The sequence below is a fragment of the Carettochelys insculpta genome, chromosome 15 (assembly GCF_033958435.1).
Source record: "Carettochelys insculpta isolate YL-2023 chromosome 15, ASM3395843v1, whole genome shotgun sequence".
Taxonomy (NCBI): Eukaryota; Metazoa; Chordata; order Testudines; family Carettochelyidae; genus Carettochelys; species Carettochelys insculpta.
The window spans coordinates 26,030,229-26,046,045 of record NC_134151.1 but is presented as its reverse complement, the minus strand read 5'-3'; the positions used below and the strand labels follow the sequence as shown (position 1 = coordinate 26,046,045).

Sequence of the window (15,817 nt, the reverse complement as noted above, 5' to 3'; positions counted from 1 at the left end):
GCTGCCGTGCTGGAGACTGGGGCAGCTGGCCTGCAGAGGAGCTCTCCTGCAACAGGAGCTTCTGCCCCATGGCATGGGGCACCAAGGAATGGGGAAGCTGCCCTGAGAAGTAGGGTGCCAGGAAACAGGAGCCCTTCAAAATATGGGACAATTTGCCCACTTTCTTAAACAAATCAGGATGCCTATGAGATAGCTTAAGTAATGAAGGGACTGTCCTGGTAAACATGGGATGGATGGTCACCCCATCCTTCCTTCCACTGCTTTTGTAATGGGGCCAGCCACTCCCAGTCTCTGTTCAATCCTTGGTTGATGGAGTCAAATTTACAAATGAATCGCACCTCTGAAGTCTCTTTTTGGAGTTTAGTTTTGAAGTTTTTTTTGTTGTAGGACGGCTACTTTTAAATCTGTTACTGAGTGTCCAGGGAGACTGGAGTGTTCTCCGACAGGTTGCTGTATGTTACCATTCCTGATGTCAGCTTTATGTCCATTTATTCTTTTATGTAGAGACTATCCAGTGTGGCCAATGTAAATTGCAATGGAGCATCGTTGGCATATGATGGCATATATTACATCAGTAGATGTGCAGGTGAAAGAGCCCCTGCTACTGTGGTTGATGTGTCATGTTACTGCCAGTGTAGGTATGCGAGCAGAGTTGGCAGCGAGGTTTGTGGCAGGGATTTGTTCCAGGTTTAGAGTTACGGGCTGTGTCTACACTAGCCCAAAACTTCGAAATGGCCATGCAAATGTGCTCATAGGAATAAGGTGACTTCGAAGTAGCCAGGGTCCTTTCAAAAAGGAGCCCCGTCTGGACAAGCTGCATGGTGGCGAGCCGCGTCAATTTCGAAGTGCCGCAGCCGCCCGCATGCTAATGAGGTGCTGAATATGTATTTCAGCGCTTCCTTAGTAAACTTCAAAATGGGCATTTGCATGGCAATTTCGAAGTTTTGGGCTAGTGTAGACACAGCCACTGTGTTGTGGTCTACAGTTGCTGGTGAGAATTAGTTTAAGGTTGGCAGGCTGTGTGTACGCAAGGACAGACCTGCCTCCCAAGGTCTGTGAGAGTGAAGGATTGTTGTCCAGTATGGGTGGTAGGTCACTGATGATGCGCTGGAGAGGCTTGAGCTGGGGGCTATATGCGATGGCCAGTGGTGTTCTCTTGTTTTCCTTGTTGGGCCCGTGTTGTAGCAGGTGGCTTCTGGGTACGTCTGGCTCTGTCAATCTGTTTCTTCACTTCCGTAGGTGGGTATTGTAGTTTCAGGAAAGCTTGGTAAAGGTCTTGTAGATGTTTGTCTCTGTCTGAGGGATTGGAGCAAACGCGGTTGTATCTTAGCGTCTGGCTGTATACAATGGATCATGTAGTGTGCCCTTGATGGAAGCTGGAGGCGTGTAGATAAGCATAGCGGTCCGCGGGTTTTCGGTATAGGGTGGTATTTATGTGACCATCACTTATTTACACAGTATTGTCCAGGAAGTGGATCTCTTGTCTGGACTGGTCCAGGCTGAGGTTGATGGTAGGGTGGAATCTGTTGAAATCACAGTGGAACTCTTCAAGAGCCACTTTCCCATGGGTCCAGATGATAAAAATGTCATCAGTGTAGTGCAAGTAGAGGAGGGAAGCTAGGGGATGAGAGTTGAGGAAGTATTGTTTCAGGTCAGCCATAAAAATGTTGGCACACTGTGGGGCCATGAGGTTGCCCATAGCAGTGCCACTGATTTGAAGGTATAATTTGTCCTCAAATCTGAAATAGTTGTGAGTGAGGACCAAGTCACAAAGCTCCATCACCATCTGTGTCTCGATCTCATCAGGGATAATGTTCTAACAGCTTGAAGTCCATCTTCATGTGGGATATTGGTGCAAAGGGCCAATCTATATCCATGGGGGACAGGATGGTGTTTTCAGGAAGGTCACCAATGAATTGTAGTTTCCTAAGGAAGCTCGTAGTATCTCAAAGAAAGCTGGGCGTGCTAGTAGTGTAGGGTCTGAGTAGAGAGTCCACATATCCAGACAATCCTGTAGTGAGAGTGCCAGTACCTGAGAAGATGAGGCGTCTGGGATTCCCAGGTTTATGAATCTTGGGTGGTAGTATAATAAACCTGGTTGGGGTTCTAGGGGTTTGTCTGTGTAGATTTGTTCCTGTCCTTTTATAGGGAGGATCTTGAGCAGATGTTATAGTGTTTTTGTGTACTCCTCAGTGGGATCCTGGGACAGTGGCTTGTAGAATGTGGTACTGGAGAGTTCCCTGGCAGCTTCCTTTTGGTAGTCTGTCCCATTCATGATGACAACAGCACCTCCTTTGTCAGCCTCTTGGATGACAATGTCAGAGTTGTTTCTGAGGCTGTTGATGGCGTTGCGTTCTGCACGGCTGAGGTTATGGGGTAAGTGATGCCACTTTTGCACAATTTCTGCCTGTGCATGTCAGCGGAAGCATTCTATGTATAGGTCCAGTCTGTCATTTCGACCATCGGGGGAGGTCCACAAAGAATTCTTTTTCTTGTACTGTAGGTGGCAGGGTACCTGTGGGTCTGTGCGCTGTTCAGTGTCGTGTTGGAAGTATTCCTTGAGTTGGAGATGGTGAAAGTAGGCTTCCAGATCTCTGCAGAACTGCATCAGGTTTGTGTAGTCAGATTGCCCACACTGTACATGTTTCTCAGGAGTCCTTGTATCTCTACTCATGACGCATCAAACCTGACCTCCCTCACACCCCACCTTCCTCAATGTGGCTACTAAAATTATAAACAGCAAAATTGTGTGTCACAGGTTTTTTCTGAAAACTTAATTGCCCATCCTAATGGAGACATTATGTATTTACATTTGCCCTTTGCATTTGCTCACTCTTCAGCAATGAATTAGTGTCTACGAGTTTTCACACTAATAGTGAGCTTCCAAGATCTGAATTGTCAATAACAGCCTACACACACAAAACAACTGCGTGTAAGTGAGCTAGAGGCCCTGCTCTCAAACAATTATTATGCTTTTCAAAGGCTTTGAATGCTGGAGGACAATCATGACCATTTGCTAATGGCATGATTTTTTTTTCAATATTAAAAATAAATTGTTAAATACAGAGAGGGGGAGATTATAACCACAGAAATGGAGAAGACCTATTCAATTATCTAGTCCATCCTCTTGCCACAGTTCATTTTCTAACACTTTGTCCTAGTCAGCAAGGCAGCCATTATTTCTCTTGGGGACATTATTCATCAATTAATCTCCCATATCAGGAAGTTTTCCCGATATTCAGACTCTTCTCTTTCACAAATGGATTCTGTTATTGTTAGTGAGGTGCCCATAGCAGCCTTCAAAATAATTATCCCCTCCCCCAACGTATTTGTGTCCTGCCCAAATTGCAGGTGGGCCTCAAGTTTTCTCCTTTCTGCACTGCTTAGCCATGCTACACATAGCTCTTTTATCAGCTGTTTGATCAATTCCGTGGTTCTCATCTGCCCTCCCAGGCTATATCCTCCTGGTATTGAGATGTGTGGGCTTTACTGTCAGTGGTTATCTAAACATCTAGGGACCTTGGAGTTACTTCAGGACAACTGGGAAGAACTTACTGTGCTGGAGAGAAAGCTCTTCTTTTATTTAATACCCTAGGTGCAAATAGAAAGAACTGATTTATATACTGTATATTTTAATATAGACCCTTCTTTTTATTCTGTACCAAAGCACACATCAAACTGAAATTTCTTTACAAGAGAAACAACTGCCTCTGGCAACCTGTGTTTCAAAGTGTTTGGCAGGTACCTTCCTCTCTGATTTTGTAGTTTGGAAAGAAAACATTATTTGAGATTTGATAATGGAAATTGCTGTTTACACTATGAAACAACAAACCTCCCCGCTTCTGCCAGCCCATTTCTGATGCTGACCTCCTCGGAAGCGTAAAACTTTTGTTAAAACTGATTTAAGCAAACAAATACTAGGAGTAGGTTAGATGTCTAAAAAAAAGAAAGGTCTTATTAGAGAGAAGTGCGCATTTCAGCAGAGGAAATTTGCTGAAGAGAAAATTTTAAATGGTTAGAATCACAGAAGTGAAATTGCAACGAATGGTCCTGTGACACCTTATAGACTAACAGAAAAGTTTTGAGCATGAGCTTTCGTGAGCACAGACTCACTTCATCAGCATCTGATGAAGTGAGTCTGTGCTCATGAAAGCTCATGCTCAAAACTTTTCTGTTAGTCTATAAGGTGCCACAGGACCCTTCCTTGCTGTTACAGACCCAGACTAACACGGCTACCCCTCCGAGAAGTGAAATTATGGCAAATATCTTTTAGGTCATGTAGTCCACATCCCAAGGCTCTCCAGCATGCTCTTCCTAGTCTTGTCTATCTCCCTGTCTTTCTGCATGGATCACTAATACAAAAGAAGACATGGCCTAACAGTCTCACTGAGGAGGATGACAGCTCCTGCAGGCCGCTGGGTAAGATGTGTGGTGGCCCAGCTTTGAGCCGCCGCAAAGGGGTGGGGTTTCAGGTAGAAGGGGTGGAGCCGAGGCAGCCAGCCCTCAGTGCTACCTGGACTGCAGTGCAGGTCCACCCCAGCCCCCACAGCTGTGCAGAGTGTGGGTCTCTGGTGGCTATTTAAGGGGACTGTCACTGCAGCAACAGCAGCCAGAGCCTCAGGCCCCATTAAACTGCTGGGCCCCGTGGCAAGTGCCCTCTTTGCCTCCCCTCCCCCGCTGGTGAGCCTGACCCCACCCATAAGAACATCGCTACCATTCTGAATTCCTGCGTGCCTGTGTACAGCACTGCTCACCACAGCAGAAGTGTGGCACATGCACCCTCCGTAGCACAGTTCCAGGGCTGCAGCAAAGCTGCTTTGGACCCCAGTAGCTCTTTAAATCTCAATTTTCTGAAGCAGCAGAGGGTGTTGGGCACCAGCTAAGATGGGCTGGGATCAGTCTGGGGCAGACCAATACTATCATTTGAGCCACAGCTGTGTGCAAAAACCATTATGAGACACAGAAAATGTTATTCCCTGGGTCTTTTCTTTAGGACCTCTGCATCTCAGAAACCCCAAGATCTAGTGAGTCCAAATTTGCACCACAAAACCTACCCCTGAGCCTGAAGAGGCATTGCAATTTTCAAGACAGTCTACATAGCCACGTGTCATTTCCAGCATGTAGAGAAACCAGAGGTTAAACAGACATCTCACCTCCAGCTCAGTTACATTAGGACCACCTGCCCTACTATGATCTTAAGGCCTCCGAATGGCACCCAATTTTGTCCTGTCTCATGCCAGTCTGAGCCTCAGCAGCAGGATTTTGCACCAGCCACTTCCTGTCCATGGTGTATACGGGGACCCCGGAAGAATGGGTTACACTGATCTAAACATTGGGGCAGTTTAACAACAGAGGGAGGAGCAGACAGTGTAGGTGAAAATGTTCTTTGGGAGTATTTGTAAGGGGTGCATCTACACTTCGAAATAGCCGGCACAACATAGAAATAGCACGCGTCGTGTCTACACGCGCCGTGTGCTATTTCGACGTTGAAATAGATGTTAGGCGGCGAGACGTTGAAAAGAGAAGTTACTCACCTGTAGTAACGATGGTTCTTCGAGATGTGTCCCCGTGGGTGCTCCACAATATGTGTCGGGCTCGCCCGGCGCCGCAGATCGGAAATCTTCCAGCAGTTTCTCCTGGGTCGTGCATGTGCCGGCATGCGCCACCCCCCTGCGCGCCCCCGGCAGTGTGCACGATCCGGTCCCCGCCAGTTCCTTGACCAACCGCCTCAGATGCTCCTGAAAAACACTAGACAGAGATCCGAAGTGGGGAGGACGGGCGGGTGGTGGAGCACCCACGGGGACACATCTCGAAGAACCATCGTTACTACAGGTGAGTAACTTCTCTTTCTTCTTCAAGTGGTCCCCGTGGGTGCTCCACGATAGGTGACTACCCAGCAGTAACCCAAGTAAGGAGGTGGGTAATTGGTTTATGTGCAGCTTGCCCCCGAGAGGACTGCTGTCGACAGACGGGTATCCTCTTAGAATACCCGAGGCAGGACGTAATGCTTGGCGAAGGTGTCATAGGATGACCAGGTCGCCGCTCTACAGATGTCTTTTAATGCGATGCCCTTGAAGAAGGCTGTTGACGCCGCCACCGCCCTGGTGGAGTGAGCCCTGGGCAGGGCCAGCAAAGGAGTCTTTCGAAGTTCGAAGCACATTTTTATACAGGACACAATGTGCTTTGAGATTCTCCGGGAAGAGAGACCTTCTCCTTTTGACCCGGGCGCAAGAGAGACTAGAAGCCTGTCTGTTTTCCGGAAGGACTTAGTTCTGTCTGTGTAGAAGGCCAACGCCCTCCTCACATCTAGGAGATGCAGGCGTGCCTCCTTGCCGGAGCTGTGAGGCTTCGGGTAAAACGAGGGTAAAACTATTGGCTCGTTAAGATTGGACTCCGAAGAGACTTTTGGAACAAAGGCTGGGCGCAGCCTTAAGGTTACCGCCTCCTTTGAGAATACTGTGCAGTGCGGCATTGCCATCACTGCCGCGAGCTCACTCACCCTGTGGGCTGACGTAGTTGCAAAGAGGAAGGTTGTTTTTATCGTAAGGAGACGTACGGGAACTGTGGCTAATGGGTCAAAAAAGGTGGACCCGATAGCGTGCTGAGCACCAAGTCCAAATTCCACGATAGTGGAAGCGGTTTCCGAGGGAGGGTACAGGTTTACCAGCCCCTTCAAGAACCTGGTAACGATAGGATGGGCGAATACCATGGGCCCTTCTTCTGTACGCCGAAAGGCTGATATAGTGGCGAGGTGGGCCTTTAGCGAGGATAGAGAAAGCCCGCCTCTCTTGAGGTCCAATAAGTATTCTAGTATTACAGGTATAGGAATGTTAAGGGAGCTAACTGCTTGGTGGAACGCCAGGCTGTGAATCGAGTCCATTTCTGCTTGTAAGTCCTCCTGGTGGAGGTCCTTCGGCTACATTCCAGGACTTGTTGTGCTCCTTCCGTACATGTGCTCTTTAAGGAGCTGAGCCATGGATTAGCCATGCTTGTAGGTGCAGACCCTGAGGGTGTGGGTGCACTATGGACCCTTGAGCCCGCGTGAGTAAGCCCGGTGCCGCCGGTAGAGGGAGCGGTGGGCGGTCCGACATGCGCGGAAGCAAGGGAAACCATTGCTGCCGATCCCAAGCGGGACTATGAGTATCATGCGAGCTCTCTCCCTTCTGGCTTTGTGCAAGACCTTGCGGATAAGCGCTGCAGGGGAAACGCGTAAAGTAGGGAGCCCTTCCATGAAAACATGACCAGGGACCCCCGCCCCACTCCTGCCCTGGAGCAGTACTGGGGACACTTTTTTTTTTTTTTTTTGTTATACTGGGTGGCAAACAGATCGATCTGGGGAAAACCCCCATGTATGAAGAATGCGCTGTAGCAGATCGGAGCGGATCTGCCATTCGTGTGTGATTGCGAAGTGCCTGCTCAGCTGATCTGCATTCACGTTGTGAGCGCCCAGCAAGTACGAGGCTTTCAACGTTATGTTATTGGCGATGCACCGATTCCATAATCGGAAGTGCTTCCGTACATAGGGCATGGGATCGTGCTCTGATGTAGAGACATAGTGGAGGTATCGTCGGTATTGAATCCCAACTACTTTGCCATGTAGGTAATCTCAAAAATGTTTGCAGGCGTTGAACGTTGCTCTGAGCTCCAATATGGATATGTGCAATGCCTGTTCCGCAGGGGACCATAGCCCTTGCGTTACCTTGTCGCCGATGTGCGCTCCCCATCCCATGTGGGAGGCGTTGGTAGTAAGAAAAATAGAAATTTGTGGTTGGTGAAAAGGCACCCCCACTAGCAGATTCTTGGGGTTTTCCCACCACGGCAGGGATCTGCGCACCTCTGTTGTGGGCGACACCACCCTGTGGACAGTGTGGGATGCCGGTTTGTAAACGCTCGCCAGCCAATGCTACAGGCTTGACATGTGCAACCTGGCATTCTGTACCACAAACGTCGCTGCTGCCATGTGGCCCAGCAGCCGTAGGCACGTTAAGACCGGCACCGTGGGGCTGTATGTAATGACTTGCACCAGTGAACTGATGGCGCGGAAGCGGGCGTTGGGTGGGTACACCCTTGCTGTGATAGAGTGTATGTGTGCCCCTATGAACTCTGTATGTTGTGTGGGTTCGGACTTTGACTTTGCGAGGTTGATAACCAGGCCCAGCAAAGAAACGTGTCCACTGTGACGCGTATCATGCGTGAGACCTCTGCCTGCGAGGTCCCTTTTAGCAGGCAGTCGCCCAGATATGGGAAAAATAAATACCCCATGTCTGTGCAGGTAGGCTGACACCACTGCCAGGGTTTTGGTAAAGACTCTGGGGGCCGAGGAGAGGCCAAACGGAAGAACCCTGTGCTGGAAGCGCTCCTGGCCGACCGTGAAGCGGAGGAAGCATCTGTGTGCCGGGTGGATTGTTACATGAAAGTAAGCATCTCGTAAGTCGAGTGCTGCAACCCAGTCTCCATCGCCCAGTGCCGTGAGTATCAAGGCAACTGTGATCATCCGAAACCGTTGCTTGCGCACGTAACGGTTGAGGCCCCAAAGATCTAAGATGGGCCTCCGGTGTCCTGTTTTCTTCCCTGGTAGGAAGTAGCGTGAATAGAAACCTACCCCTGGAATTATTCCAGCACTCTTTCCACCGCCCTTATGAACATAAGGTGAGTCACCTTCTGCTTGAGCCTCGCCTCATGGCAGCGTCCGTGAGGTGAGGCCTGGTGGGAGGCTTCGTCGGTGGAAGCGACTGGGAGGGGATCGCGTAACCCGTGGCTATGATCTCCAGCACCCATATGTCTGTGGTGATCTTTTGCCATTGGGAGTGGAACGGTCTGAGGCGATGATGGAACATGAGATGGGAGTGGCATTGAGCGAGGGTATTGATAGTGCAGCCCCCGACATACCCATCAAACTTGTTGCCTTTGGGCCTGACCTGATGGCGTACGGCTTTGTTGAGAATGTCGCCTAGGAGTTCTGTACTGTTGCCGCTATTGATAGCACCCTTGGCCGTAGCCCCGTTGACATTGAGCACGCTGTGGTTGTAAGCGTAGCGTCTTTGCTGAGGATAAAATTTTTCCCTCCTGTATGGGGGGGTATAAATGCCCGAGGTTCTAAGTGTAGCTCTCGAGTCCTTACTGGAGTGAGGGACTGAGTCGGTTGAGTCTGCAAACAACTTTTGTGTATTAAAGGGAAGGTCCGTGATCTTCGCCTGTAGTTCCCTCGAGATACCCGACGTCTGGGGCCAGGATTCTCTACGCATGACCACTGCTGTAGCCGTTGAATGTGTTGCCGTGTCCGCCACGTCCAGGGCAATCTGGACTCCTGTCCGCGATGCTGCGCAGCCCTGTTGAACAATCGCCTTTAACACCGGCTTTTTATCTTCCGGAAATGGATCCATGAAGGGAGTAAGCCCAGAGTAATGATCAAAATTATGGTTTGCTAGGCGTGCCCATAATTTGCCATCCTCAATAGCAGGATAGGAGAGGAATATACCTTCCTGCCAAACAGCTCTAGCTTCTTAGCATCTTTGTCCGATCCCCCGATTTGTACTGAGAAGCCTTTGACCTCTGCTGGGACGACTCGACCACCAAAGAATTTGGTTGTGGGTGACTGAAGAGGAACTCCATGCCCTTTGCCGGGACGAAGTATTTCTTATCCACTCTCTTGTTCGTAGGCGGAACAGGGGCCAGAGTCTGCCATATAGTAGTGGCTGACTCCAGAATGGCTTCGTCCAGCGGAATAGCAATTTTGGATGAAGCCGGGGGTCTCAGATTTTTCAGGAGTTTGTGATGTTTCTCCTGCACCTCTGCCATTTGAATGTCTTGTGTGAAAGCCACCCTTTTAAACAGCTCCTGAAAACTGTTTAAGGTCAGCCGGGGGAGAGACATCCCTGGGGGCCACGGCCTCATCTGGGGAGGATGAGGAGGAACCACTAAGGTAAACCTCCCTCGAACCCTCGGGTTCCTGCGGTTGATGATACACTTGCTTGCTGGAGGATTGTGAAGGAAAGTCTCGGGGTTCTAAAATTAACTCTCCTTGAGACAACTGTATTTCCATCCCCGACTGGGAGTGCCCACGGGGGTACTGAGCGGCCAGGGGTGGGGGGACCTGCCCCTGGGTGTAGGCCTGTGGTTTGTCTGTGTCCAGCATGATAAGGACGACCATGGCAGCATGGGCAAGGGTCTGGGGATGGAGACCTGGACCACTCACGGGGTGTGTACCCCCGATGTCTGGGAGAGCGAGACCTCCGCGACAACACAGATAGAGGTGAAACTGGCTTGTGATAGTACTCCAGGGGATCCAATCCCAGAAATGGTGAAGGTGGCCCAAGCCATGGTGACATTGGTTGGAGGAACGGAGAAGGAGGTTTTTTTTTGTTTTTGTTTCTTTTTTCCGGATGGGCCGGTGGAGACACAGGCCTTCGGTGCGGCGTGTGTATCACAGGGGGAGGGCTTGGTGCTAACAGCAGCGCAGCCCTGTCCAGAGATGGACTGCGGTGCCGGGTTTTTGATGTTGCCTTGCCCCTCTGCTGCGGGGCCGGCACCACCCCCTCCTGTGCTGGGGATCTCGGCCCTGCTGTCAGCGCCGCGCTCAGCACTGTCAGCTGCGGTGCCGCGCGGGTATCCCCCTCCGGTGCCTGGCGTCCCTGCACCACTGGTGCCACGGGGGTCTGTGCCACCTGTGGTGGTGCCGCCGGTTCCGGCGCTTGCCTGGCTGACGCTCCAGGCGCCGCGCGTGCCGGCTGTTGTATAACCGGAGGCTCAGCCTCTGCCACGTGCGCTGCCGCTTGCCTGAGTATGCGGCTGGTGGCTGTGTGCTCTGCTCATCCTGCTCACTGCAAACGCATGGCAAGGATCGAGCCAGGGAGAGTTTCCTCCGTTTCTGCACTGAGGGAGTCAGAGAAAAAACTGCCCTCCTCTTACGCAACCCAGCGGGCCGTTCTGGGTGAGGCTTCTCCGGCAAGGTAGCCTGGAATTCCCCCAGGCATCGGATGCCTTCGCTATGCCCCACGGAGGCCGGCATAGCTTCACGGCATGACTCCTGCTTTGTAAAACCTGAAGAGGCCACTGCGGTGAGTCCTTTATTGTTAACACGGTACTTCGCACTTAATCTGTGCCTTTCCACCCCAAACAGTGATCACCGGCCTGTGGCAGCGGGCAGCCTAAATGGACTTCACGTCCGCTCTTCTCTTCCCCGCTCCTCTCTTTTTCCCTTTTTTTTTTTTTTTGATGATATTCTCTTTGTCTTTGCTTTCGCTCCTTTTTTTTTTGTTTAATAACCGAAAACAACAAATTACACGTGGAAAAAAACCACTAAGTAATCTGACTCTGGCCTTAGCCTGAGTGGATTCCGTCTGCAGCCGATGGAGGTTGAGAAGGAACTGGCGGGGACCGGATCGTGCATGCGGCCAGGGGCGTGCAGGGGGGCGGTGCGCGCCGGCGCATGCGCGATCCAGGAGAAACTGCTGGAAGATTTCCGATCTGCGGTGCCGGGCGAGCCCGACACCTATTGTGGAGCACCCAGGGGGACCACTCGAAGAAGAATCGCTATTCCCATCCAAAGATGGGAATAGCGCCCTACTTTGACATTCAATGTCGAAGTAGGGTGTGTGTTGATGATCTGCATCCGCTACTTCGAAATAGCGGGGTCCTCCATGGTGGCCATCAGCTGAGGGGTTGAGAGACGCTCTTTCCAGCCTGTGGGGCTGTATGGTCACCGCGTGCAGCAGCCCTTAGCCCAGGGCTTCTGGCTGCTGCTGCTGCTGCTGCAGCTGGGGGTCCATGCTGCATGCACAGGGTCTGCAACCGGTTGTCGGCTCTGTGGATCTCGTGATGTGCAGGCCGAGTGTGTCTGGCAGGGGCCCTTTAAGGGAGCGGCTTGGGTCTTTGCTGGCCCCTTATTTTGACAGGAAGCACTTGTGTGTGTGGACGCTCCGCGTTTCCTTCCGGGGCGGCTCCTTTCGATGTTCGCCGTTGCTAGTTCAACGTTGAACGTCGATGGCACCAGCCCTGGACGATGTGTAGACGATACGCGTCCAAGTAGTCTATTTTGATGTCCTTACTTCGAAATAGGCTACTTCAACGTAGTGTGCTAGTGTAGACGTAGCCACGGAGACAGAAGAATGGCTATTACTTTAAAAAAGTCACTTGATTCAAATGATGGCTCAGCATCCTGCAGGACTTCTGCCTGGGAAGGGTCTATACAGAGGTCACACAGAGGCACAGAGAAAGACCAGGGTGACCAAAGCTGGTGTATAAATCTCCTACGCAAGCGGCTCAGTTTAGGCTGCATTCAGTGGTCATCCGTTAGTGGATGACTGACTTTCACATCAACTAGGCAAAGATTTATCGGTGGGCCCAAGGTTCCTGGAAAGCAATAATGTCAGAAGAGCACAGAAGTCGTTTTGTATGTGTCTGATTTAAAATCTCCTTTGCAGCAGAACAACTACACCTGACACAAAACACCATAATGGATGCAATGGAAACACAGTTAGTTTAAGTCTGGCACATTCCCTACTCCTAAAAATAATAATGATTTGCTTTTCTATTGGCCCTTTCTTTGAGGAGTACAAAGCACTAAGCCAGAGGTCAGCAATCTTTCTGAAGCGGAGTGCCAAAATCTGACCTTTTGACCTCTCTGTGCAGTCAGAGTGCAGGTGATTCTTTTTAAAGTCACAAACAGTCCTACTTACATCAGCTTCATTAATAAATTAAGATGCACAGCTTTACCATTTAGATGGTGGTTGGTAGAATTAGCTGGTCTTTTTTTAATCCATAGGCAGCATGGCTTTGAGCAGGCTCCTGGATGCATGGGAGAGGAGAGGCAAGGCTGAGCGCCAGCTTTGCATGCCAATGAAAATCAGCTCGCGTAACACTCTTGGCACCCATCGTGGGGGTTGCTGACCCCTGCACTAAACCAGTGCTGAGTCTCACAACAGCCTTGTGAGGCAGGTAAAGAGATGTACAAGGAAGAGTCACTCCCAATCACGGTCCCCCCACTCCAAGTTGCATCACCTACCAAATAACAAACACCACCTTCTGCTGCACCCTAGAATTTCCATGGAGATCACCCATTTAAGGACACAGCTGCATAGGCTGCATAACATGTAAGAAGTCCTCCAGGAAGGTCTGTTTCTGCCCTTTCAGGGCATGGAACCCTTGCTTTAACAAGCCTTTCCCATCCCGCTGTGTCCCTATTTCCTGTGCGCTACTTTTCCTTGCTACAATGGTTTGCACTGGCCACTCAGTGCTTTGGCATCCCTCTTTCTCTCCCCTGGCAATTCTGTGTCATTTCACGACACACATTGTACTTTTTCTTCCCCTCCCTATTTTCATCTGCTCTGTCCCAGCACCTAGCCCCCTGCTCATCTTGTCTCGCAGTCCTTGTTATTCCTGTCAGCTCCATGCCTGTGTGCAGTCATTAAAGTGAAATTTACAAGAATCTAAGACTGCTGGCAGCCTGGTGTTTCAGAAAGCAGGTCTCTTATAAATTTCCTTTTGCTGCCTGCACAAACAAGCTGAGCCAGCAGCAGACACACCAGGGGACAGCAGACAGCGTTAAGTGTGAGAGCTCAGTCACAATAGTTTGTTACTGTAACTTAGCTGACATTGATTCTTCCTTAAAAAGCCAACAGGCAGAAGCCCTCAGTGTTTTCCTTCTCCGCAGACTCACATCAGACACAGAACTTGTAGGTCAAACAATGGGCCCACCAGCCTGCAAAGACTATGTGGGATGGCATGCGATGCACTGAACCTGCCTTAGTGGAGTTTGATGTGATACGCCCCAGGTGACATGTGCCATAATGCTCTGTCCACTCACAAATTTCCCAGAGTAGGTGGCCCATTTCCTCTATATAGGCAACTACACCAAGCCATGAAAGACTCAGTCCCACCGGCCTTGTAGTTCACCTCTACCACTTTATCTGTCCTTTATTGTTTTGTTTTTAGAAAGTACATCAATTACGTTTCTGTTTTTAATGTGACTGCCATGTTTGTGGAAGCTGCTGAATTGCCAACACTGGCCAATCCCCTATTTTAGGTCAAATTCTGTGCCCCTGGAGTTCGAAGACAACGGGACTGGGACTTTCATCCATCAAACGCATAGCAGCTGTGTTGGTTTTTGGCTGCACTGTACCACCAGCATATCTCTTGACTGTTTTGGCGGAACACCCTCTGAAGGAGAGAGGCAAGTTTGGATTCTGTGCACATTCAGTCTTTGCGCTCTCTGCCAAAACTGCCAAGAACTGATCCAACTGGGCTGCTGGGTTTGTGATGAATTTATAAAAATAGACTGGGTCAGGAATTACATGCAACTTTTGTTCATATTTCAAAAAGAAAACCTACACTTAAACATAAGAAGTGGGATGACCAAAGAGCTCGTTGCAGCTAAGGAGCTGCATTATGCCGCACTCTGGTAACTGATAACCACTGTTCCCTTTAACTTTTTGTGTGGAATATATTTTGTTATGTGCACCAAGGCATGTGTGGATGTGAAACACCAATAGAAACACATATTGCTAGCGGTGGGAGCGCTGCTATTAGCTTAGAGGCATCTGAATCTCTCCTGCATGTCCCCCCCTCAAGCGCTCAGCCTAGCAGGAACACTACTGCGAACAAACAGGAAGGTCAGAGCAGTTTAATTGATTGAGGTCTTTTTCATGGACATAAAGGGCACTTCTACACTACAGACTTCTACAGTACACTGTTATTTTGAAATAACTTTGCTAGCATCTACACTATGCACATGCTATTTCAAAATAAATTTGAAATAGTGAGTGAGTTATTTCAAAGTTGCTAAACCTCACTGCAAGAGGAATAGCGCCTATTTTGAAATAGCTATTTCAGAATAGATGCTGTTGACATGGAATAGCGCTATTTCAAAATATGCCATAAAGGTGTTCAATGAAACTATTTTGAAATAGCACTATGTGTATGGAAATGCTATTTCAAAACAGCTGGGTCCTATTCTGAAATATGTTTTGTGTGCAGCTGTGTTATTTTGAAATAAGATACTTCAAAATAGCTGTTTCAAAATAACTCTATAGTGTAGAAGAGCCAGCCAAACTGTGGTAGGGAGTGGTTGCAAAGGAAGTCTAACTAGGTCAACAGACATGAACACAGCTCTTTCCACCAGACACATGTCCATATTAAAGAAGAACAATAGAGCAGGTCCTTAAACCAAAAGTCATACTTACCCTCTCTAGGTCTTGTCTGAGATGTGTGAAGAGCTTTAAACGTCGGTACAACACATCCTGCTCTTGCTGAGCCAAGTTGTCCACTTCATCTGTTTTTGGTGTCAGCAGTGGCTTGTTGCAATTCGCCTTCCTCTTCAGCTTCCAGTACTGATAAACGAAATCCACCAGTGACTCAGTCAGATCGAGGTTCTCAGCTACCTCAGAGGGCTTGACAAGTTCATAGAAGTCCTCTTCCAACTGCTGGAGCTTCTGCTTCCGCAGCGTGACCTTTTCCAAGTCCAGCCGGGCTTGGTCTGGCTCAGCTCGTGTCTCGTCTGGAGGTTTGGTGGCCCCGCTGCTGTGCTCAAGGCAGAAGGATTTGAACTTCACTTCATCATTCTCTGCTAAAATAGTCCGCATGTCGAGATTGTGATCGAAAGCACAGGTGACATGGAATGCGGTGATGCAGGAAGGCATGGAACACTGGAGGGAAGACAAAGCAGTGAACTCTGGTTATTTCACTCAACTCCTGTCCTGGCACCCTGAAGAAACAGGCTCACTCCTGCTAAATCACTGTACAGAAGACATCACTGGCTACACTGCCTGGCCATTGCAACAGGATGACAAGGTGCATGAGCCTGGCCTGCCTAGAAAAAGGA

The 15,817-nt window shown here is 49.6% G+C and overlaps 1 protein-coding gene across 4 annotated transcripts in view; it reads right to left on the bottom strand.

The window, feature by feature from the left end:
• JADE2 (jade family PHD finger 2) overlaps positions 1–15,817 on the bottom strand; it is a 177,172-nt gene that overhangs the window by 18,822 nt on the left and 142,533 nt on the right. For all 4 annotated transcript variants that reach the window (XM_075009276.1, XM_075009278.1, XM_075009279.1 and 1 more), the window contains one exon: positions 15,180–15,641. In XM_075009276.1, the coding sequence (XP_074865377.1) occupies positions 15,180–15,641 (462 nt within the window). The remainder of the gene's footprint in view (positions 1–15,179; positions 15,642–15,817) is intronic.